The sequence below is a fragment of the Protomyctophum parallelum genome, assembly GCF_964188405.1.
Source record: "Protomyctophum parallelum genome assembly, chromosome: 3".
In the NCBI taxonomy this organism is placed as follows: domain Eukaryota; kingdom Metazoa; phylum Chordata; class Actinopteri; order Myctophiformes; family Myctophidae; genus Protomyctophum; species Protomyctophum parallelum.
The window spans coordinates 20,846,419-20,871,027 of record NC_139698.1 but is presented as its reverse complement, the minus strand read 5'-3'; the positions used below and the strand labels follow the sequence as shown (position 1 = coordinate 20,871,027).

General features: G+C 42.1%; 2 protein-coding genes across 3 annotated transcripts in view; one reads left to right on the top strand and one right to left on the bottom strand.

Annotated features, from left to right (window-relative positions):
• The window catches only part of LOC310855405 (aldehyde dehydrogenase, mitochondrial-like), a 46,313-nt gene that overhangs the window by 16,893 nt on the left and 4,811 nt on the right, over positions 1–24,609 (top strand). For both annotated transcript variants that reach the window (XM_083760386.1, XM_083760387.1), the window contains 10 exons: positions 11,422–11,558; positions 14,546–14,650; positions 15,033–15,173; positions 16,362–16,441; positions 17,550–17,661; positions 18,973–19,101; positions 19,827–19,940; positions 20,358–20,460; positions 20,559–20,743; positions 21,531–21,695. In XM_083760386.1, coding sequence (XP_083616512.1) covers positions 11,422–11,558; positions 14,546–14,650; positions 15,033–15,173; positions 16,362–16,441; positions 17,550–17,661; positions 18,973–19,101; positions 19,827–19,940; positions 20,358–20,460; positions 20,559–20,743; positions 21,531–21,695 — 1,271 coding nt within the window. The remainder of the gene's footprint in view (positions 1–11,421; positions 11,559–14,545; positions 14,651–15,032; positions 15,174–16,361; positions 16,442–17,549; positions 17,662–18,972; positions 19,102–19,826; positions 19,941–20,357; positions 20,461–20,558; positions 20,744–21,530; positions 21,696–24,609) is intronic.
• Positions 403–6,399, bottom strand: LOC310855988 (ADP-ribosylhydrolase ARH3-like; the record flags this gene model as incomplete). The annotated part of the gene is made up of 3 exons (XM_083761203.1): positions 4,222–6,399; positions 3,884–4,014; positions 403–463 (listed from the first exon to the last, which is right to left on the bottom strand). Exons 1-3 carry the CDS (start codon positions 5,302–5,304, stop codon positions 403–405), a joined length of 1,275 nt encoding a protein of 424 aa, XP_083617329.1. The 5' UTR covers positions 5,305–6,399.

The following is a 24,609-nucleotide window of genomic DNA, read 5'->3' as shown; positions in this document are numbered from 1 at the left end:
GAGGATAAAACTAGAAAAAGCAAGACTTGTTTACACCAGGGTCCTCCATTTTCACATTTAAAGACATACAAATATACACATTATTGAAAATAGGAAGAAAAAAACATCAAATACATGCACAGTTAGAAAAAAAGGAATAGAACAATATAGACAAATAGAAGGGAGGGGGGGATTTTTCACAGGGGCTAAACTAAAAACTAAATATAGCCTACTGACAATTTCACCAGACAATAAATAAAATAGAGACTACTAAGCTAAAATGCTACAGAGCTAGGACTAGTGGACAAGAGATCCAGAAATCTACAAACTCAGAAGTTGTGACACATGTAAATTGGCTATTTTGGCATGCCTTCTGAACGGGCACAGGGGTGCGTCTGTCGCCTCAGAGAGGAAAGATATCCTCTAGCTCCCAATGGTTGTGTATTCGTGGTCGTCTGTCGACTTGGCTGGGTCCTCGCTCAGACTTGCAAATGTACACGAGAAAACATACGTTTACATTGCCAATGCAAAATGTACAATTGAAAGTCAGAATTTCCACTAAATCAATTTCTATGTACCAAGATCACACAATTTACAATGACAATTTAGGCATTTAGCAGACGCTCTTAATCCAGAAAGATTTACAGAACAAAAACATGATAATACATCATATACATAAAAATAGTCATTATGACAGTGATATCTATATAATGAAACTATGCATATATACTATAGTGCTATGTCTACATAAAATGCTATCTGAGTTACATAAGTTGCGCCTTTGCATACGGTCATCGGGGCTAGCTAGGTGCAGGGAGTGAGTCTGTAGTACTGATTGCAATGGGAAGTGCATTCCACATCATGCAGATAGTGCAGGAATACACAATGATTAGTCTTTAGGGTGGTTGTAACCAAGGCCCTAAATCAAGGGCCTGATCTGGTCTGATAATTACTGCCGAGAGATCCCAACCTTAGTTCAGTAGTAAGGGATAGAAATGGGATATCTTGAGGCAGGCTTATAAGTCAATAGTCGAAGTCACAACTGTAGTTCCCTCCTAACCCGCTAGGCAGCCTATATTCATAATGTTGAGATGTCAGAGGTGACGTCACCTAGCTGTGTTACATTTGATATCCTTTTCCTATCACAGAAGCTTCTATTAGTTTATGATAATTTCACGGTATACGAACAAAACCTCCAATCACAATCACAAAGAAAACATTGTATAAACTGAGGGAGAAAAGTATTTAACAATCTTCACTTAAACCCTTAATTTACTTATAGTTGACAGGGGCCAACCAGGGCTCTATTAGCCTGGATCCAGCCCAAAGACCCCGCCCACTCTTTGAGTGGACTGCTTCTCTTCAAGAAAGCTACAGTCTATGGTCCTCTCCCTCCCCCCACCCCCCTCTAGTCTACAACTGCTTGTTTACTGTTGACTGAGAACACAATGTTCCACATTGAAAGCTAATCATCTGGGGACCCACAGGCCGAGAACCTCTGTCCTGTTTGCTGCACAAGCAATCTGCATGGTTTCCAGGGTTAATGAATTTGATCAGGTCATTCCATGAGATGTGTGTGTGCAATGTTATTTCTGTTTTAAATAAAGTATAACCTATTGCACAACTTTAAAAAACTGTTCAATTCTGACAGGAGACTTCAAGTCCACCATAGTATATTTTTCACAAGGCTGAATCTCACTTTCTCCAATTAAAGTTTCATGTAGCATACCTATCTTTCACAGTCACATTTCTGCATTTGAAAATAGAATATTGCAATTCAGAAATGAATCCTCATAGCATAGCATCTGCCAGCTAAATACCCTCTCTACATCTCATGTCTTTGTTCCAAAGGATCAATCAAAAGTAAATATTTCAAAACACACTTTCTCACAGGATTGGTACAATACACACTACAATCACACCACAAGGGGGCTTGTAGTATGTGGTTCTCAATGTGGGGTCCACCGTCCAAGAACCCTCAGGTTTCCTTGAGGGGTCCAAACTCCAAATGGACCCTTACAGGTCTGTAACTCAGAGATTGTACAAATGGTAAATGGTAAGGTAAGGTACATTTTATTTATAAAGCGCCTTTCAAAACAAATGTCACAAGGTGCTGTACAATAAATAAAATGAAATAAAACAACAGCAACACATAGATCAACAATAAAACAAAAACACAATGACAGAGTAATAATATATATATATATATATAACACATACAGTACCATATAGACAATATTACAGACAAAAGTGCTTTTGAAACAAATGGGTTTTTAGCAGCTTTTTGAACGCCTCGACAGATTCTGCCCTCCTTAGGGAAAGGGGTAATTCATTCCATAGGGAAGGGGCTACAACTTCAAAAGCTCTATCGCCTTTTGTTCTCAGTCTCGTGTTGGGAACTTTGAGCAGGTCTTTACCTGAAGACCTCAGTGTTCTCACATTTGATATGGGGAATAAAAGTTCAGTTATGTACATGGGAGACAGCCCATGGAGAGCTTTAAAAGTGATTAATACAAATTTAAAAACAATTCTGCAGTCGATTGGAAGCCAGTGTAACGCAGCAAGCACTGGGGTGATGAGACCTTCTAAAAGTGTTAGTTAAAAGTCTGGCAGCTGTATTCTGCACCAACTGGAGGCGATGTATTGAAGAGCGACTGAGGGTAGTGAATAATGAGTTGCAATAGTCCAGCCGGGAAGAAATAAAAGCATGAATAAGTTGTTCCAGATCTCGAGGGGTTAAAAGCGACTTGATTTTGGAAATGTTTCTTAGCCGAAAGAAACAGGTTTGAACCACTTTTTTAACATGTGGCTCAAAATTCATTTGCTGGTCAAATGGCATTTGCACACTCTCCGAGTGTGCAAAGAGTGTGGTCTTTGAAGTTTTAAAGTTTAAGAATGTACTACAAGCAGTAGGGCTCATCCTGCATTCCACACATTTAGAGATATATTCTGTGCAAGTGGAACATTATCATCCATATAGCAGAACTGTGACAAAAAACATTTCTGGTGGTCTGAGTATGGGGTCAGAACTGTCAAGATGTTTTTTGCAGGGGTGGTTTTGTTTAGGTTTTTCCCTTTTCTCTCTTTTCCAGAGTAAAATTATTTTAAATTGTATTAGGATATTAGGACAGATATCTGTCCAAACACAAATGAATGTCCTCATTCTTTGTTCACAATGTGCACTGTCTCTGACAAAACATACCTCAAAGTGAGCAAGTTCACGAGCAAGAAAAAAGTGATTACAAGGAACATTGTTTCAATCTATTCAGAAATGAATCTCAGACCTGCTGCATTGTAAATTGACATTGTAAATGTAAATGGTGCATTTATATAGCGCCTTTATCCAAGGCGCTTTACATAGATTGTGCATCAATTCACCCACGCATTCATAGTATGAATGCGTGGGTGAATTGATGCATGGTTTCGGCTGCCATCAATGTATGAATTTCATACACCGATGGCAGCCGAAACCATGCAGGGCATCAACCAGCACATCAGGAGCAATTTGGGGTTCAGTGTCTTGCTCAAGCACACTTCGACACTAACTCTGGGGAGCCCGGGTTCGAGCAGGCAACCTTGTGGTTACCATCCAGCCACTCTACCCCTGAGCCATCGCCGCCCCAAGCTACAGCCTGCAAGCTACAGCGAACCGAGTAACGATGTCTTTCACCTCTTGACTTGCTGAACAACAACAGTATGACTCTCTACTAGCGATAGGCCAACTGGTATCAAATGTGTCCTTTTGTGATGATGGTGATGTAGCCTGGGCTAATGTGTTAGGTTTCTGGTCTAGAGGGGCAGGTCGCGGCAAGAGATTTGCGAACGCCCTGATTGGATCTCACCGATCTCGATCTGTCAGTCACCTCCGGCCCCTCCTCTCCCCCCTAGTGCAGCGCTAGCCTACGTCACATAATTTGGAGCGATGCCCACCCGGAAAGGGTCGACTCCCACTTCTAGACCAGAGCGGCCAATGCGTTCCTCCTGGCTTTCATTCTTTGCTCCGACGAAAATTAAAGCCTGGTACAAATGGTGATGCTGACGCAGTCACAGGCACACCGATTTAAATGTAAATCTGCAAAGTAACTACAGTACTTGAGTAAATTTACATTAGTTACCACTGTGTGTCCCTCCATACAAGTCCAGTTCAAACGTCACTCCGAAACCTCTCTTGTGTGCAGCTTATGGTGAAGAACAGACTGGTTGTTCTTCACCACCCAGCCCTGCTTTCCTGTCCCCACTAACCTCCCCCTGCGGTGACTGGTGGCATAGCATGTGAAGGTGCTCTGCAGTCACATGGGCCTCTCCAGTTCCCTCACAACGCCCGATCCACGTCAGTGGAATGACCTCGATGCCATAGTGGGCCCCGGCAATGGCCCCGGCCATGCACGCTATGGTGTCCGTGTCCCCGCCGAGGGCCAGGCTGTATGCCAGTGTCCTCTCCAGGCCTCCGTAGTGCTCTGGAAGGCCGTCTCGGGGCTGCAGACAGCGGAGCACACAGAAGATGGCAGTGGGGACGGAGTGGAGAGCTGCGATATCGTTATCGAGTTCAGAGATGACCTCTTTTATGCTGACCGTATTCCTGTCCATCAGGTGTTTAACTCTGTTTAGGCGCTCACAGAATGGCTTTTCCGCTTCTTTCAGGACTCTGGCATCATTGTGTGCAGACTCACCCTCCTCCACTTCTTCCATCTCTTTGATCAGCCTGCTGATAAATTGCTGGGGAACATCTAGCGCCCCTTGCAGTGAGAGGTGGACAGCCAGCGCCTGCAGTACAGCTCCGTTATAACCCAAAGAACAGGAGTGAGTTAGCATGGCTCCTTGACGGGCGAACCTCTTGACATCAGCAACGTCAGGGAAAGCCAGAGCGAAGGGGGCCGCCCTCATGGCCCCCCCGTTCCCAAAGGAGCCTCTGCCATTGAACTGGTCCCTGGCTGGCTGGTATACGTCACTGAGCTGTGGACAGGACAGCTTCTTCAATACCCGAACCACACCAGGACCATAACCCCTGCCAGGAGAAACACTGTATTCCTTAGCAAACCTGCCAGCCATGTCCTGCTCATCGAACCCGGCTCGCCCCAGCAGGGACTGGACCACACATTGTGTCATGGCTACGTCGTCGCTGTATTCAAGAATAGCATCTCCTTTCGTGGCGTCGTACAGGCTGTTTAGGTGTTGCAGCACCGTCTCCATGGGAACCTCCGCCACTCCCTCAAACTTCCCACCGACACAATCACCCAGAACAGCTCCTACCAGAGTACCCCTGAACCGGGACAGGGAGGACAGTGCTGAGTCACCCGCCATTGCAGACACTGCAGTCGCTGCCATGCACTAACAAAGCGTGAAGGAAAAAACTGTTATACAAGGTTATGCTCCCCTCACTGACACCTATCAGACTCTCTGCCTTTTAAAGGCCAATAGTGCCATGTTGTCACCGCCACGTCACTGCGATGCATGTGACGTCACGTGAGGCTATTTACTCATGCAGCTCATTATGTTTGAGGGGCACTAGCCCCTCCTTTTCTCAGCTTTGTGTTTGTGTGTGTACCCCATAGTGATGATTTGATTGGCTGAGCACGGAATGTGATGTATGATGATGTAAAATAAGAGCGCCCCTCACTTCATGCAAGTGTGATTTCCCCCCCCAAATAAAATTACATTTGATAAGAATGACAATCAGCTGATTCTGATCCAATCAGAAGTTCACAACACCTCGTTATGCATTGTGAGATTGCTTTTAGATTTGCTACTTTAACTATGTTTGAGGGCTATGCCCAGCTGTGTGTTTGTGTGTGCCAAGGAATGTGATGATTTGATTGGCTGAGCACGGAATGTGATGATGGATGATGATGTATGGTGATAAGAGCACCCAGCCCTCACTTCAAAAAGAAAAACAGATATTATCACAATATTATTACTGTGTTAAATGTATCAACTTATTAGGTATATATAATTGTTTTCTACATGTCTGTGTACATTTTCAGCAGGGATGAAACACACACAGTGTGTGTGTGTGTGTGTGTGTGTGTGTGTGTGTGTGTGTGTGTGTGTGTGTGTGTGTGTGTGTGTGTGTGTGTGCAGTCAGTGCAAAACCTTGTGCAGCCCCTAGAGGGAAGCAGAGATAAACTATGTCATAAGTGACACAGGTATTTAAGGCCATAGTAGTTTAAGGACTTGCCAATCCGTGGGTGTATATATATATATATATATATATATATCATATTCATAGGTATATGTCACCCATTCTTGAGATAAGGGACAACACTTTTTTCAAACTAGATTTTTTTTTTTTTAAGATACATTCAAATCAAAGACACAGGTCTCAACTACCAATCTTGAGAAGGAACAGGTTTTTCGCATAACATTTCTTTCTAAAATGGGACATTTATGCACTTAATACCTGATTCATGTCAACTCCGTCAGACACACTAAAATCCCTTTTAATTGAATTTGATAATTTCAACAATAATATAAAGTCCTCAGTTATCTTATAATGGCTTTCAGTAATCAAGTTAAGTAATACAATTATTTTATTATTGTTTTGTTCCAATATCACACTATTATGAAATATCCAATTTCTCAAATCCGTCATTTTAACCTTTATTTTCAATATTATAACATGAAAACCATGTAAAAAAATAAAATAAATCATCATTACGTATCATTTCAGTTGGTGTTTCAATACATAAGCACAAAATATTTAACATCAAATTTTCTATTTCTTTGGAAATTAACAAAAACATCACGGGACGAACGTCTGACGGAGTTGACGAACATCTGACGGAGTTGACAAGTTTAACTGATTTAGGTTCTAGACCACCTAGGATCTTGATTCTGGTGACTAATCCCACATTTTCAAGGATGAGGAATACAGTGGTATTATTTATATTGGCCCTGTGACCATGGCAGCCATTTTCAAAATGGTCACCACCTGCTGTTATTTTACAATAACTCAAGTTCTACACCACCTAGGATCTTGATTCTGGTGACTAATCATACATTTTCAAGGATGTGGGATACATTGGTACTATTTAGATTTGTCCTGTGACCATGGTAGACATTTTTCAAAATGGCCGCCAACTTTCTGTTATTTCCCAATAACTCAAGTTCTACACCACCTAGGATCTTGATTCTGGTGACTAATCCTACATTTTCAAGGAGGAGGAATACAGTTGTACTATTTAGATTTATCCTGTGACAATCGCAGCCATTTTCAAAAATGGTGGACCTGCTATTATTTTACCAATTTAGTCAGGGAATATTATCAGAATAATGTCAAATCTGTGAATACATTTCTTACCAAGAATTTTTTCACCAATGTGTTTGTAAAGGTGTCTACTAACATATCCCACATTGGTTTCTATTAAACCACCCTAGGGGCATTTTTGACAGCTGCTGAAAGTTGGGTACCATACCAAGTGGCTATGGCCAAACTAGGGAGTCTATGGCCAAACTAGGGGTCAAACCCCTTGGGCTAAATTCGGCCATATATCCACTTGCCCAAATGTGCTGACCTCATTTTGTGATGACGGCTATGGCCGTTTTCAGCCCAAGGAGTGTTCTTCGTGCATAGCTAATGCTTGGAATGCATTCAGAATCATGAAAACTCCCTAGTTTGACATGTCACATGCTACTTAAAGGTATATTCAGTGATTTCACTCAAAAAACCTTAGGTTTCGTTTTTGGCTGTGGGACCCAGCCTTTCGTCCAATCAGGATAGAGAGTCAAAAACGAAACCTAAGGTTTTTTGACCCCCAGGGGTTAACTGGGGACAGGGAGGAACTCCTTATATGGCCAGCACACTCTATAGTAGGGAGGATTATCACAACAAAACAAAAAAATAAGTGATATTTGAATTAAGTGAAATCACTGAATATACCTTTAAAGCATAATGAACATTTTGCCTTATATAGGTTGTTGATGGTACCCCAACTTTCAGCAGCTGTCAAAAGTTCCCCTAGGGTGGTTGAATATAAAGCAATGTGGGATATGTTAGTAGACACCCTTCCAAACACATTGGTGAAGAAAATTCTTCATAAGGAATTTATTACCAGATTGTATTAATATCCCCTGACTAACCCGATTGACACCTAAACAACAAGTTTGGACAGCCCCACCAATTAGTGTTTATACGGAAAATAGCAAGTGTCTACCCTAGGCCCAGAGGGAGACACAGAACTTAGATGCGGCTCACATGTTGCACGACTCCTCAACAAGCTGCCACCAGAGATGAGAGCTGAATTCTGCCGCACAATGCTCTGCGGCCCAGGAGCAACCAACACCATGTTGGAGTTCTCTGAGTGGTTGAAGCACGAGTCCTAGCCATATAGCCTGTGCAAAGGCAAACACCTTGAAGACCTGCTTGAGGTGAACAGTGAGCAGTGAGCAAAAGACTGAAGACAGAAGATCTGCCTTCAGGACTATCAGGCAGGATGTGCAGATACTGAAGGCATCAGTGTCGTTCTGTGTCCCCAGCATGTCAACCAAAGCAATGTTACCAAATCAAAGGAGCCTTCACCTCAAGTCACCTGGGGCTGGGTGAGCAATCGTATCCTGTATCTAGCCTCACAACTAAATACAGACACTTGGCCAGACTGCCGTTTGAAAGGGTCAAACCCTTCATCCTGATTGGGGAAGACCACCCCACCTAATCACACCAACCGAACAAGTGAGGTTGGGGCCTCCAGGTGGGCCAGCAGCCATCTGCACAAGACTGGGCTGGACCCTGCAGGAAAGCAATCTCCAGCCAAGACAATGTAAGTTGACTATAACAGAGCCCCAGAACACAGAGCTCATGAGAAGGATGGAGAAACACTGGCAGGAGGCCACCAAGATACAACGCCACACTGCAGTGGCCAGTGAAGTCAAACTGTGCGTCTGTACCTGAAAGGGACAAGTCAAAGGCCAGAAAGCCCACCTCCTTTTAATGTCCTGTCAGTAGCAACTCAACCTGCACCTGAAATAAGCCCTGACCCCTCCCAGAGAAAGTTCATCCTTGAAAATGTAATGATTTAATAACCCTCTGTAGTACAATGTAGCCATTTTGTTTTTGCTTCATTTGTTAGCTAAACCTAACCCTAAACTAAAATAATAAACATTATTTTGGAATTCTTAACAAAGATCATAATAATGTCCTGACGGAATTGACATGTAAAAGCTGTGACCTCATTGATATCAACATTGTTTGTTTAAAATATCAAACAATTGAATGCTTGTCAGACCAGGTGCTCCACTGTTGCAACAAATATAAACAGGACTTGGAAAAGGAGTCTTCAGGCTAAATCTGTCGACAATATTTTCGGATTAATTTAAGACTTTAAAAAAAAAAGTGGTTAGGCCTATCACTTAACATACCTACACCCGCACAGTAGGCTATCATTGGTATGAAGTGTAACTGAATATCGCTGTTTTAGTATCCTCACTTAACCCATTAACCTGAGTTTGATTCTACAAATGTTATGTTAACTTAAATAATAATCACTGTTATGGATCCATACACATTTATTCAGCTCTTTGAATGCATTCATTGCATACACTATTCAGTGATATATTTTCTGCCTATTTGGGCCGAAACCGAATAGGCCGAAAATGCATTTTTAGCCATTTTCTGCAGAATATTTTCTGCAGACGAATATTCGGTACATCACTAATAATTGTATTTTTTATCTGTTGTGTGGAGGGAGAACTTGTAGGGAAGTAGGCAGACCAATATGAGCCAATTCTGATTCCGGTCAGGCTGTGTTCCCACTGACGCAGATGAGGAAGTGATGCACATAATTCAAGGGTCCGTGTCAGGATATCCCAGCATAGGTCGAGCCCTCACAGGCTAAATACAGGCGTTTTTGGGTACAGTGCCTGCTTTTAACTAATTCAGATGGCATATGAAAACAATTATAATGAAATGAATGGCATAATAATACACAACTGTATTACATTAAACTTTGCAAGTGCTTTTATTTTTATGAATTAATTTATTTTTAACATAAATAAGGCTCTTATGTGTGGGACATGTTTTTTCCACTTTTGTCCCTCATCTCACGAATGAGTGATATATATATACTCTAAGGTCAGTGGTTCCTCACAACACTTTGCCGGTTACTGTACGTGTTGTGAGAGGTTTGTTTGAATGCCAACTTGACAAGTGGTATAAAGCCTGTTTGGTGTTTTATTGTTTTTACTTGCTGTTCTACATGGAAAGTGTTTGTTATATCATACCGTTCATTTTTCTATGATACCTTGGGAGTCCTGCATGTTGATTATTATGGCGGGGTAACATGTGACTTAGGGTTGCCACCCGTCCCTTAAAATACAGAATCGTCCCTTATTTGAGAATTAAATGATGCGTCCCTTATTGAACCAATAAGGAACGCAGTTTGTTCCTTATTTTCCTAAATAGCCCCTACACGTCAACACTGAATTTAACAATAATGAACAAAACAAAACACAGGAAATATTAAAGTCAGCACAATTGTTCTAGCGGGAGGCACACACTACCTAAAGTAGCCTAAACCAGTGGTTCCCAAAGTGAGGTCCCCCAGGGGTCCTTGAGGGAGTTCCAGGGGGTCCCCAGCTAAATTATTGTTTGGAACCAAATGGACCCTTATGGGTCTGTAACTCTGAGAGTGTACAAATGGAACCAAATGGACCATCAGAGTTAAATTAACATTGATTTTACAATATGAATTGGGGGTTCCAGAGATAGAAATGCCATTAAATGGGGGTCTGTATACTAATGCATGTCAAACTGGTAGGCTACTTGAAATTAAATGGGTTGAGAATCACTGTGTAAAAATCTTCTCTTATGGGGGTCGCTGGCATATATTTTATAATGGGCTGCTGATGTTCAACTTATTGCTTCAACGTATTGCTTCAACTTATTGCTTCAACGTATTGCTTCAACGTATTGCTTCAACTTATTGCTTCAACGTATTGCTTCAACGTATTGCTTCAATTTATTGCTTCAACGTATTGCTTCAACTTATTGCTTCAACTTATTGCCGGCCTTTCCGCACACGCCTGCACCGCAAGGCCGCGGCAGGCGTAAAGAGTGTCTCTTATTTCAAGATCTCAAAGGTGGCAACCCTACATGTGGTAGCCCATATTTTATTTTTTTCCCTTTAATAAAGTTATTTGTTTTATAAATCATCCGAGTAGCCTATCGAGATATTGTCTGATTTATTGCTATTATTGTTGTTGACAACAATAACAACTTGTTGTTGCTATTATTTATCTTATTATCATTATCCAACTGTGCACACTTCCGACTCTGAATCAATGATGAATGAACCAAAACCACGTGACCAAAACCTAGCCACTTGTCTACAGCGCACTGCGCATGCTCCTGTGTTTGACAGGACCATATAAACAGCCGTGTTTGGTCAGTCAGTCGCACCTCTCTCTCTCTCGCTCTTCGCATTTAATTTTGTTTACGCACGCACTCACCAGACACGGCTACAAAGACCATGCAGCTCCGTTCCGGTCTGTCGAGGGCTCTCCCACGGGTCTCCAGGCTCCTGTCCTGCCGTTACTCTGCCGCTGCCATGCCGCAGCCGAACCCCCAGCCTGAGGTCCACTATAACAAGGTACTAAATACTAATGCATTGAGGACTAGACTGTGTAGTTCAACGACCGACAGTACCCTGTACAGTGTGTTTATGTGACTAACCTGCACAATGTGTTTGTGACCGCGTATGTAAAGTTATACTTCAAATATCAAACCTGTTGTCATTGACGACATAAGTTACACTTTTTAAGGCCATGCATGACCACAACTTTGTCAGTCAATGCATTGACTGTTTTGCACTGCGACCTTTTCCTGTTTAACAGTAGGCCTATACTCAGTCCAGCTCAGTTTACACATTTCACAAAAGAGTACTTTTGGTGCTCTCCAATAAAGATGACAAACACTAAAATGAGAAGCATGTTTGCAACATGTTGAACACTAGAAGATTAATGAAAGACGTTTTAACGTGGGGAATATCTTGGTGTAGCTTTAGAGTCTAATGATCTGTGTCAAGAGGCCTCTGTCTAAAGTTTAGACAGAGGTCTCTTGACACAGATTGTTATGCAACCACTTCAGGTCACTGGGCGCACAGCCACAGCACACACAGATGCGTACACACATACACAGTAAAAATTCCTCCTGGTAGAGCGATATCCGATCAAATGTTTACAAAGTACAGTGGCTGTGTGTCATCTCATTCCTCCCTCTAATCGCTTATCTTCCTTTCTCTTTCTATTCATTGAACCCTTGACTTTCTTTTATCCCTTTCTATTGTCCTCGACTCAACTCTCCTCTCCCAGCTCCATTTGGAACCTCACCCTCTGCTATTGGCTCTGAGAAGAGGTTCCCTCCAACTCCAAGAGCAGTGGAGAACGCAGCATTGCATCCCAAAATAAAGGCATTTCCTGAGAGCTACAGATAGTAGAATTTGCAGTGGAAAGTAAAGACTTTGGAGCGGGTTAGTTAGTAGGCCTGTGGCCAGTCATCCCCTGTCTGCATGCACAATACTGCTTTCGTAAGATTACACAGGGAAAACATGGCACTGGCTGACTTCATAAGCTTTGCAAGTAGTTGTTTTCACCCCACCAACATTTTTACTTTCCACTCCAAATGCTGTCATCTGTAGCTCTCAGATAATACCTTTTACTTTTTGGATACAATACTGCGAAAAGTGTTTTCTCCACTGCTCTTGGAGGGCTCGACCTATGCTGGGATATCCTGACACGGACCCTTGAATTATGTGCATCACTTCCTCATCTGCGTCAGTGGGAACACAGCCTGACCGGAATCAGAATTGGCTCATATTGGTCTGCCTACTTCCCTACAAGTTCTCCCTCCACACAACAGATAAAAAATACAATTATTAGTGATGCACCGAATATTCGGCCGCAGAAAATATATAAATATATAAAAATATATCACCGAATAGTGTATGCAATTAATGCATTCAAAAGGGCTGAATAAATGTTTTATGGACCCATAATAGTGATTATTATTTAAGTTAAGTTTGGCCATAACCATTTATTTTGCCATAAATCAGGTAGCTTTAAGGTACAGCCATGACAGCAATGGTAGGAAAAAAGATGTATAATATTAATCATATTCGGATATTCGGTTTTCGGCCAACTGTTTCCTATATTCGGTTTCGGCCAAGAATTTCCCTTTCGGTGCATCCCTAACAATTATGTTTCACCTCTGTTTTCTGGACTGGTTGGGACAGTGTGCCTTCTGAGTAAAGGGGGTAAAACTAGACATGGATGGCTCCCCACACACTGGCTCCCCGTTTTAGCCACGATCGACGACCATGTCGATCGAAATGCGGAAATCACCGGTCTCTCCTGACACGTGTTGACATGCGAATCTGAATCTCTTGTTAAGTGACTTCAGCGCTCAATATAATCATTGATCATTCATTTAAATCTGCTGTGTGGAGGGAAATCTTGTAGAGTAGACTAATGTGACCCTTTTTGATTTGTCAGGTTGTGTTCCCACATTATAGAGGGTATGCGCATGCTTTAAGTGAGTGGCAAACTGAGTTTAACGTTTAACTTTGTTTAATGCAATCATATTGGACTTTTCTGTTAGCATGTATGGGCTTTCAAGACCAGAAAGTCGTTTTTTGCCTGTTGGCGTTCCTGCATAACTTCCTGTTATGATGATGTCACGTGCATACCCTGTAGTCTATTGTCGATTGATCACCTTTAGCTAAGCCCTGCCCTCTCCCACTTAGACACTCCCACTTGGACACTTTCCAGCCGGGCTCATTCATTCCAATGTAAATATGGCTTTTGCACATTAAATACTGGTTCATTTTTGCAACCAGACCTTCAAAATCTCTTCTAAATCCGTCAACAAGGCCTGCTGCCATATGCACTGGAAAAACATGTGCGTGACATTACTTTTTTTGAAACAATGTTTTATTGTATAGGAAAACTATTTGTCTAACCCATGTTATGCTTCTTAGCTGTGATTGACTGAATTGAACGACTCTCACCCTCTTTTCCCCAGTAAGCTCCCTGGGAAATGTGTGTGTATACTTTGTTGCCAGAGTTGTAATCTCCTCTTTCATGTCAAGAAAAGAGTGGAGAGTCCATTTTGTACTAGTATACAGTAAAGCAGAAATGCTGGTAATATGAATGAGTTTTCTTCATCTCATCTTTTAATATCGTTTCTGTAAAACTGTAAAGCATTTTCAGTTACAGGTACATTTTTACACACACACACACACACACACACTGTTAAACTAACGCTCCAGATTTTACTGTGTATGCTCAATTACAATCTGATTGGACTGATCTGAAATTCAACTGTCAACTTAAATTTGTAGTCATGTATTTATTGGATGGATCGCTGTTAAAGACACAATCTGAATGTGGATCATCATGACAGATGGATGTTTGTACTACTACTTCATGAAGATCTCCACAGCAGTTTCTGTTTCAAATATATTGAGGATTGGAGCTTTAACCTGTATTGTCTGTATAGTGTGTTTAGAAGGATGTCTGGATGGAACACTAAATGTGAATTTGGTCCATTGGCTAATCTGATTTGTCGGTTTTGCTTCAGCTGTTCATCAACAACGAATGGCACGATGCAGTGAGTGGCAGGTCCTTCCCCACCATCAACCCATCAACCGGCGAGGTCATCTGTCAGGTGGCTGAGGGCGACAAGGTACGCACGAGCAAGCGCACACATGCACACAGAGACACCTACAAACTCTCTCACACACTATCAAGCAAAGTTGCTCTGAGAAGTTGAGACTAGAAAATTCACTGCCACGAGTACAGACCAACAGGACCCCCCCCACACCTCCCCGATGCATGATCATCAGCTGACCCTCAACCTTGCTGCCACAGTTTATATGATGATGGTCCACTAAATTGATTAGTCTCAGTGCTACTCAACCCGCGGGGCGCATGCAATTAAAGTTGCTTTAGTGCAATGTATATGTACAATATCTAAGGTGCATATAGTATACAACATACTTGGCCATGATAAAAGTGTGCGTGTGTACACCACTTACTCACTGTCTGTTGGGGTCATATTTTTCCAGGCGGATGTAGACAAGGCGGTGAAAGCGGCACGGGACGCCTTCAGGCTGGGGTCACCGTGGAGACGGATGGACGCCTCACACCGCGGGCTGCTGCTCAGCCGATTGGCAGACGCTATTGAGAGAGACTCCGCCTACCTAGCTGTGAGCCAATCGCAAATTTCCTTCCAGAGATTAGTTTAGAGATGCCTTCCTTGATCCCAAGGAGGACAATGGATTAGAAACAGATCAAAGGTTTCCCTCTGGGTTCTAAGAACAGTGTGTTATCTGCCCTTTCCAATTTAATTTAATGATGTTGTTGTCTCTGTAGCTTAGTTAACCCATTAAGGCCTGGGACTGATGCAGAGCATAAAGTGAGTGGCAAATCAAGTGACAGTGAGTTTAAAGTTGTTTAATGCAATCAGTTGGACTTTTCTGTTTGGCTGTATGCACATGCTGTGCCATTTTAAACGCCTGCATAGCCAAATAAATACAGCACATTGAATACAGATGGATAATCAATAATCATCAATCATAATTATGGTTGTATAACTAGAAATGATCAGGGTAATTTTTTAGGAAGTTCAATACATTTTATTCCGTTAATATTCACCCATCCATCCAAGCTAAAGTCCAAGATGCACTCCATTAAATTATTTCTCATATTCCAAAATGTGACAGTTTGTCAAACCAATAGTTAGCTTTGTCAGATGCACTTTTTAACCCTCACACTGACCTAAAGGTTGTTCAATAGAGTTGATTTATGAAAAAAGCAGACATTTTGAGTTGGCTGGTTTATGCAATATATCCTAGAGACAATTTAAAGTCTCATATCGATACACTCCATATATTCTCCAGCCTTACTGTATTGAATACATTTTTACTTTATTTCAGTTTAGGCAACTTATACAACCATATTGAGGAATTTGATTTACTGGTTTTCTATTTGTCTTACAGTTTTATCTAGAGTTTGCATATTGATCCTATAGAATAGAATACAAAATCAATGATAGCTCAAATATTGTTTAAAATGGCATCCACCCACCCACTACACCCCTGCACATGAGCATACTAGCTGCTGGTACAGGACAGGAGCTGTGGGTGTGTTTCTCTTGTGCAACAACATTGCACAACTCCATCTGCACCTACAGTGACTTAGCATTTCTTGTTTTTATATCTGGTCATTTACATAATATTTCCGTTCTTGTGACCCAAAACTGAGTTAGTTTAATGCAATGAAATGTATTCCCCAAAGTGTACTCTTGTGCTTAATTTATATTGGACTTTTTCATTATGACAATGAGGACACCAGGTTGAAAGTGGCTTAAATTTTGTATTTTTCCTGCCCGACAGGAACTAGAGACACTGGATAATGGGAAGCCATATGCAGTGTCCTACAATGTGGATCTCCCCACTGTGGTCAAATGTCTGAGGTAACGCGTACACACACAAGCATGTCAGGAACATTCACATGATTTTAACCACCACTTGTATACTTTTTTGACGGGGCTCCCCAGGGCTATATACTAGGCTTGCTCCTTTTCCCCCTCTACACCAAATCTCTTCACTGAAAACAAGCTTTGCGAGCTTCTTGTAAATTGGCCATTTCATGAGCATGAGGTTTGTTTGTGAAGGCTAATATTTGACCAACTATTATGTACAGCAGTAAGATGAATTCACTGACCTTCATGTACGTAATAAAGTTAATTGATGCAATAGCTTTGGAAAGGCTGAACACATCACCATGTTTCAGTTTCAAAATCAAACATAATCAGATCACTTGAATAAATGATTATCTAAGGTGCAAGAAAGCTTGCTTACTTTTGCTCGGAGAGCAGTTAATGTCTCGCTCAGAGACACGTGGGCACTGGGCAGGGTCACGAGCCGGGGATTCTGTTTCCCCGAGTAGCCTCTCCCACTCAGCTACAGCTAGTGTGTGTGGAACATGAAATCAATGAATGGCAACTAAGCTATGTATTTTGTCTGTCCGTATCGATCTTAATCCACTGGGGGGGGGGGGGGGTCACTTGGGTCTGAATGTCCCCGCACTATTGAGGAATGATGATTTATGTTATTGTTCCCGAGTGGTGCTGGTGGTCTCTCTAGCAGCGTTCACATTTTGTTTCGTTGTGTATTGGCTGCCGCTGCATGCTTTCCTTTCACCGCAATGACCATTCTGGCTGTATAGACCGATTCACAGAGGGGTGCCCTGGGCGCGGCCATTACTGAGAGGTAATCCATGGAGCAGGTGCTCCGTAGGCCAGGTGTAGCTAATCAGTGCTGCTGCACTCAATGGTACACCTCAGTAATGGCCGCACCCAGGAAACCCTCTTTGAATCGGTCTATAGCCTACCCTACGTGCAGCAACTGCAGTTGCTCTCTAGTCTCAACTCTCTACCTCAATTTTGTCCCTCCACTTTTATGTCCCGACGGCGCCACTGCAGCATTTGGTGCTGCAACTTTTTTATTTATTTCACTGTACTTGTTTTAAAGCGGATGGAGACACAAAATGTGTGCATACCTGAACTTGTGTGTGTGTAGGTACTACGCCGGCTGGGCTGATAAGTGGGAAGGTAAGACGATCCCTATCGACGGCGACTATTTTTGCTACACAAGACATGAACCCATCGGAGTGTGTGGCCAGATCATACCGGTGAGAAAGCACATGTACCTACAGTATTGAATTGATCACAAAAGTGTGTGTGGGGGGTTTGGGGTCTTTATTAATTGTCTGTCACATGTTCACATATTGTCATACTACGTGCAGTTGACTCTAAAACCATTTATTTAGTTTTAGTCAAATCATGTATTATGTCGCCACTTGACTTTATATTTTGGTGCAGGTCTTCTCTCTCCAGCAAATCAGAAATTGTGCCCTACAGCAGTTTAAAAAGTAATTCATCGTCTGACTGAGGCATGGAATGCTGTACTACATCATATCGTGTTCCCTGGGTAGCCATTGATATAACCAGTTTGGCAGAGTTTGCACTTGATTTAATACAGACCTTCTTTGAGTTTAACCACTTGCATGTGAAAATGTAATGTCCAAAAATGGGGACACCCGGACACCATGTTGAAAGTGGTTCCAAGCATTTTACCAACTGACCAATAAGACAAATAAAATGTTGCACATGGAGGTGAGCATTTCCCCAAAGCACCACTAGAGATGGAGACCGAGAAAGTATCTGTTGAAGTGTTAACACTGCCAGAAGCAGCCTCTAATTTACTATTTGTGAAGAGAACTTTTAAATAACGTGTGGATTTATTTCTTTCATATCGACATTTGACACAGTGCTTGAGACTGAACTATTTCTTTCCACTCTGAGAAACGCTATGTGGACACAACCATGGTCTAGACTCTAGAAGACCACTGATGTTCTTACATGATTTTAAAGAGCAGCTTAAAAAGTGAAGCTTTTAGCTTCAACATGAAGATAACTGAGGCAGTGGTCTTGGAGCAGATTGCACAGGGAGTGAGTTGACCGATATACACAACATGACGAGACAGAAATCTAACCCAAACAACACAATAAGAGTCACATACTGTTATGATTAACTCGGTTACTTTGAAATACTGGAAATGGTTCTTATAACTGCCGTTATAAGAACTATTCGCTCCTGGGTTCATATAAGGTTTCAAATTCTGCAACGTTGTGGCATTGGGCGTCCCATTTAGTGGGCTTTTCCCTCACCAATAAACCAGTGGCAGTATTTCTGCAATAACAGATGCACGATACAATTGTGAGAAGCACACATGACATGGCCTCTGCTCTCTCATTGTATGTGGTTCTAAACTTGCTGCTCAAAGCGTGGACGGGCACTAAAGCTTTTGTCCCACCGAGTTGTGTAGTCTGTGTCCTTCCATCACTCAGCTGTTCCTCAAAGGGGCAATGAATTGAATCCCACTGCATAGCTTTGTTGCGATATGTGTTTAATGTGTTATTTTTTGTTTGTGGCCGTGCAGTGGAACTTTCCTCTGCTGATGCAGGCGTGGAAGTTGGGCCCAGCTCTGGCTACAGGGAACACAGTGGTCATGAAAGTAGCTGAACAGACTCCTCTCACTGCTCTGTATGTAGCCAGCCTTATTAAAGAGGTATGTATGTGTATATATATATACACACACTGTTACAAACCCTTGCATACAGTCTCCCCCCTCTCTCCTCCACTCTATTCAGTATTTAAGTCCGTCATTTTGTAGTGCTACGTTATGGCCGGGTCCAAGTGGCACCAGCTCCCGTCTGCTTCTCATTGTAAATAGAATATCTAAACGCTTGAATCTTTTTACAGTGACGTTATTTTTCAGAAAGGAAGCCATTGAGTGTGTCCATGACAAAGAAAATCTATGATGTGGAGACAATGAAGACTATTATTATCATTATTGAAGGTGGCAACAGTCAATTTGCTCAGTACAATATTTCGGGGGCATATTTAGAATGTGTGCAGGCTTGAGTATGTTGAATGTAGTTTGCAATTAATGAGCATTTAGTTGACGCAATGAAATAAAATGGCGATAGTATCCAGTGTGGGGCAGACGGCCTGTCACAGCAAGATTTGGGAAAGCAGCAGCTTTGTTGTTGCGAGGAAAGCTGTAAAATGAGACTTTCGTGGTTGTTTTCGTCTCAGATTTAGTCAGACGGAGCGTCACAGTATAACTCTATGGGGACACAAAAGTAGGACCCGGAAGTATCTGGAGGGGGTGCTCACGTCACGGCTAAAATACTGAATAAATACTGAATAGATGTAAAATACTGAATATAATAGTAGGCCTATGTAGGCCTACTATTATATTGTAATGATTTGTTTGTGCGTGCGTTTTAGGTTGGTTTCCCAGAAGGGGTGGTGAATATTATAGCTGGCATGGGGCCTTCAGCTGGTGCTGCTATCTCTTCTCACATGGATGTTGACAAGGTGGCCTTCACTGGATCAACAGAGGTAACAGTGTAAAAATGTACCAACTTTTTATATATAGATGTATGCGCAAAATTGATGGATTTGACTATGGATGGAGGTGTACAATAGCATTGGTGCTGCATTGGTGTTAACATAATTAAAGGGTTAAAATGAGAAACTACTAGAAATCTTCTGTGCTGCCAAAAGGATTCCCATAGTTAAAAATGTGTTTGTTTTGAGTATTTTGGGATGTGGGAATATCTCTTATTCAGATTCGTGGTGAGACTAAACCAATTGATAAGCATTTTGAGGGTGGGAAAAGAACAATGCGACGCCAATCGGAACCTGTCACCGAAATACAATTATGGTTTTCCTTTTTTCTAAACTGGATCACACACTGGCCAGGAAAGCCTGACACATGTTTATTAATCTTCTATACACATTGTCATTGTGTGTCAGGTGGGTCATCTGATCCAGAAAGCATCAGGCAGCAGCAACCTGAAGAAAGTGACTCTGGAGCTTGGAGGAAAAAGTCCCAACATCATCATGTCTGATGCCGACAGTATGTTGTTGTTAAATGGCACCCGCTCTTCTCTTAGTAAGGAATCTACTGTACAGCTGTTTTTGTGTTAACATTGGCTTGTACACTGTGTGTCTCAGTGGAATATGCTGTGGAACAGGCCCACTTTGCCCTGTTCTTCAACCAGGGCCAGTGCTGCTGTGCTGGCTCCAGAACCTACGTGCAAGCAGACATCTACGATGAGTTTGTGGAGCGTAGCGCAGAGCGTGCTAGGAGGCGTGTGGTGGGAGACCCCTTCGACATAAACACTGAGCAGGGACCCCAGGTAAAACACACACACACACGTACAAATGCCAAATCTAAGGTGCTTACCCTGCTGCCCCACCTGTTCGGTTTATATTCGGTTTGTGTTTGAAATATGTAGGTCCGTAGTTTTCAATAAAAGTGTTTTAGCCATCTTGGATCTGTCCTCGTCTCCCCAAATGAGTGCAACTGGCTGTGCAACCCTGACCGCCAGGGGCGCTGTTGCAATCGAGGAAAGATCTAAGATGGTGGAAAGATTCTGATACAGAATGGATTAGAGCAATTTTATTAAACTAACGGACCTACAGGTTTCCGAATATAAACCAAACGGGTGGGGCACCTTAGATTTTGGATATGTATATGTTCATAGCTATTCTGAGGCAGGCGGTTCCGCTCTCACGTCCATGGGGCGAGTATGCTTTAGACTATCGTAGATTGAAAATGTCGGAATCGATAAACATCTACGAGAGTCTAAATCTTAGGCTAACTCACAAGTAGTTTTATCTCTTTTTCTGTATCTTTCCTGTGTTTAACAGCTATTGTTAACATCAATGAAAAAAAGAGGGTCACACTAAATTTGTTCAATTTAGAATGTTGCATTGTAGATGGGACAGGGGTCCCATCAATAAAGATTGTGTAAAATGGGGGTCTGTGGCTTAATGCTCATCAAACTGGAAATTTAAAAGGTTGAGAATCGCTGTCTAAATTAAATGTCGGATCGAGCTAGTTTTGATTATGCACTGAATGTTTTGAGGCATGACAATGGTGAGCCAGTATGTGATATTATGAACACTGCCTGTTCTGTGCAGGTGGATGAGGAGCAGTTTAAGAAGATCTTGGGCTACATCAGCACTGGGAAGAAGGAGGGAGCCAAGCTGATGTGTGGCGGAGGCGTGGCCGCAGACAGAGGGTACTTCATCCAGCCCACAGTGTTCGCAGACGTCCAGGACAACATGACCATCGCCAGGGAGGAGGTACGTCTATACGTCTGATCCGGGGTAGAATCAGGACGATTTATCATTTCATACCTTACACATACATGTATTAGGCGGGTAAATGTATGAAGAAAAGCACCTTACCCTAAAAAATTTTTTAACAAAAGGTTTCTCAACTGATTTATGTAGTATTAGGTGCCTTAATGACATACTAAAAGTTTACCAAAGTTTGACCACCCGAAAGGTGTTATCTTCAAGATGGCGTCCAAGATGGCCTAAAAACCATTAAAATAGCCTAACTCCTTTATTATTCATCCTAGACAAGTACTTTTTGTGTCTAACCCTATGTTTTGGGGGTCTAGGAGTCCAAATTGCAGAGATACAATTAGATAATTGTGAAATCCAATATTGTGTTTGTGACTGTTAAAACCCTCTGAAATAGTCACCAGTTTCAAGTTAACTAAACTAAATATTTAATAAATATCTAAATATTTATATATTTTGGAATAAGGTTTCAAGATATCCTCAAAACAAAACTAATAGTCACAATTTGCAGTAATTCAGAAGGTTGTGGCAGAGAATATTGTCAGTTGATAGACAATAGCCTACTGATTGCAATATTGAAATATTATATGTTTGGATCTGTGGGTAAAATTAGGCTCAAACTAAATAATTCATCTTTGACTATACACCCACCCAAAACTAATTTATTGCATTATTTACTCTCTCTCTACCGGGTGCAGAGGGGAGTATGATAGGTGGGGTTGGGTAAAGGGGGGTCCGGACTAGGGTTGGGATTTGTTAGGACTTTAACGGTTCCGGTTCCTAATATATATTTCTTCCCTTTTCTCTGACATATATTATGCTTATATTATAACTAACCTAACCAAGTACTTAATAAACACAAATTAAATTATTGTATTTGCACTTTACAATTATGAGTTGGCACTATTATTTAAACTTCACCACCACCAGCTAGCCACCACGACAATATCATTGTTGCAATTTGTACTGTATATTAAATATACAATACACATTGCAATAATGATATTGTTGTGGTGACAAATGTGTCTTTAATGTTCAGATTAATTTAATAATTTTTTATTGTACTGTAGGCTATGATCCTGTGCTTTTTTCTGCAAACTGTTTATGAAGTAATCAATGTATGGAGGTATATATGCACCTAAAGGCTGGGCTCTCAACAGTTGCACGATTAATTTAGAGCCAAATAAAAAGCAATTGAGTTGCTTTTAAGTTGTAAAAATAAGTGCAGACAAATAGATTCTTATTTAATTCATGGCTCTATAGTTAATGTGATTCAGACAGAAAGACGTCGAGTCATAATAAAAAGCTCTGTAGAAGTTAGTGTAGGCATATTGATTTTGAGATGTTTCCTCAATGTGGACGTGCAAGTTGCAACAACCTTTGCATGAAACTATGGCATTGCATTTATTGCACTTTGCGTGCTCAGCCTCAAGAGTCATTTCCCTCTCTGTTAACCACACTCGCAAAGTGCAATAAATGTGATGCCATAGTTTCCTGCAAAGGTTGTTGCAACTTGCACCAGTTGCATGTCCACATTGAGGAAACATCTCAAAATCAATACGCCTACATGAGTCACAAGACTAATCTACTCACTCGTGTAGGTGGGGTGACGTCACCCCAGTAACTTTGCTCTGCATGCATGCATGCACAGACGCAGTGGAGCTAAATGACGACTGATGAGAACCGTTTGGGGAACCGTTAATAAAAAATCACACACGCATGAACTGAGTGGTGCAATTTTCTCTCTCTATCTATCTCTCTCTCTCTCTCTCTCTCTCTAGCACTACCCCTCTCTCTGTTTCTGGCGCCCCCTACAGGTATTAATAAGTCACATACTCGTGCTCACTTATACAAACAGGTACACGGACATTGCTGGTTGTAGGAGTGGTTGCACCATTCAAAAACTATGGAACCGGCTCCAGATCCGCAATATTGGAACTGCGTCTGAAATGGACCCGGTTCTGAATCCCAACCCTAGTCCGGACTAGAGTTTAGTGGGCCTAGAGAGGGGAGTATGGGGAGTGGGGGTCACTGGATTTCTCCCTGGGGACTTGGAGCACAGAAGAGCAAAGTTAAGAAGACCCTCATGGTCTTCTCCTCTCTGAATGTCCGAGGTGGCTCATACATGTCCCATTAAAGCTATGGGGCACTTGAGAGCCCAGGACGAGTGCTCATTAGGCAGTTAAAGAGATTGGGTCTTGTCTGTCCCTGTGGTGGTTGTTACGAAGGAACCGAGTGCCTCTCTGACATCACAACCGGGACGTCAGGGTGACATCACCCCTGACATCCCAACACACATAAATATGAATGCCTACGCAAGTTACAGACAGGATTAAGCTAAGACGAACCCAGATAGCAGCAGCAGCAGACCTCGGATATTGTATCAGGACCTGCCACCGACTGCCGGTTCCACACTTGCGATCAAGGAGAGAGATTTCTGTTCCCCTCTCCTCGGCACTATCCCTGACCAGACCCGGCCATATCTAGGTCTCGGTCACATTGGTAGTTCTAAGACCTCCATGTTGTGCATTCCAATAGCCACGTTCCAATATTCAAGTATACATTCTCCCGCCTTAGCCCTGGCGAGACTGGCGTTGAGCGAGGAGGGGGGAATAGACCTGCATAATTTTGAAGTGACAGCAATTATGACGTGTAACACAGTTGGATTGTTGGACCATTCCGGCGCTCCGAGGATTGTCATGTAGAGGAGGAGAAATGATACGCCACACATTTCAACAAAGACAGTTCTGCAAACCATACATGAAAGATCTTTGCCAGATCTCACTCAAAGTGGCTTAGGGAGCACTCTCCTCGTTCTCAACTCCTCAAATGCAAACAATTTCTAAGTCATGGCATGCTGGGGAACGGAGTGTGGAGGAGGTAGAAACTAAGGAATTGGGGTTTAGCT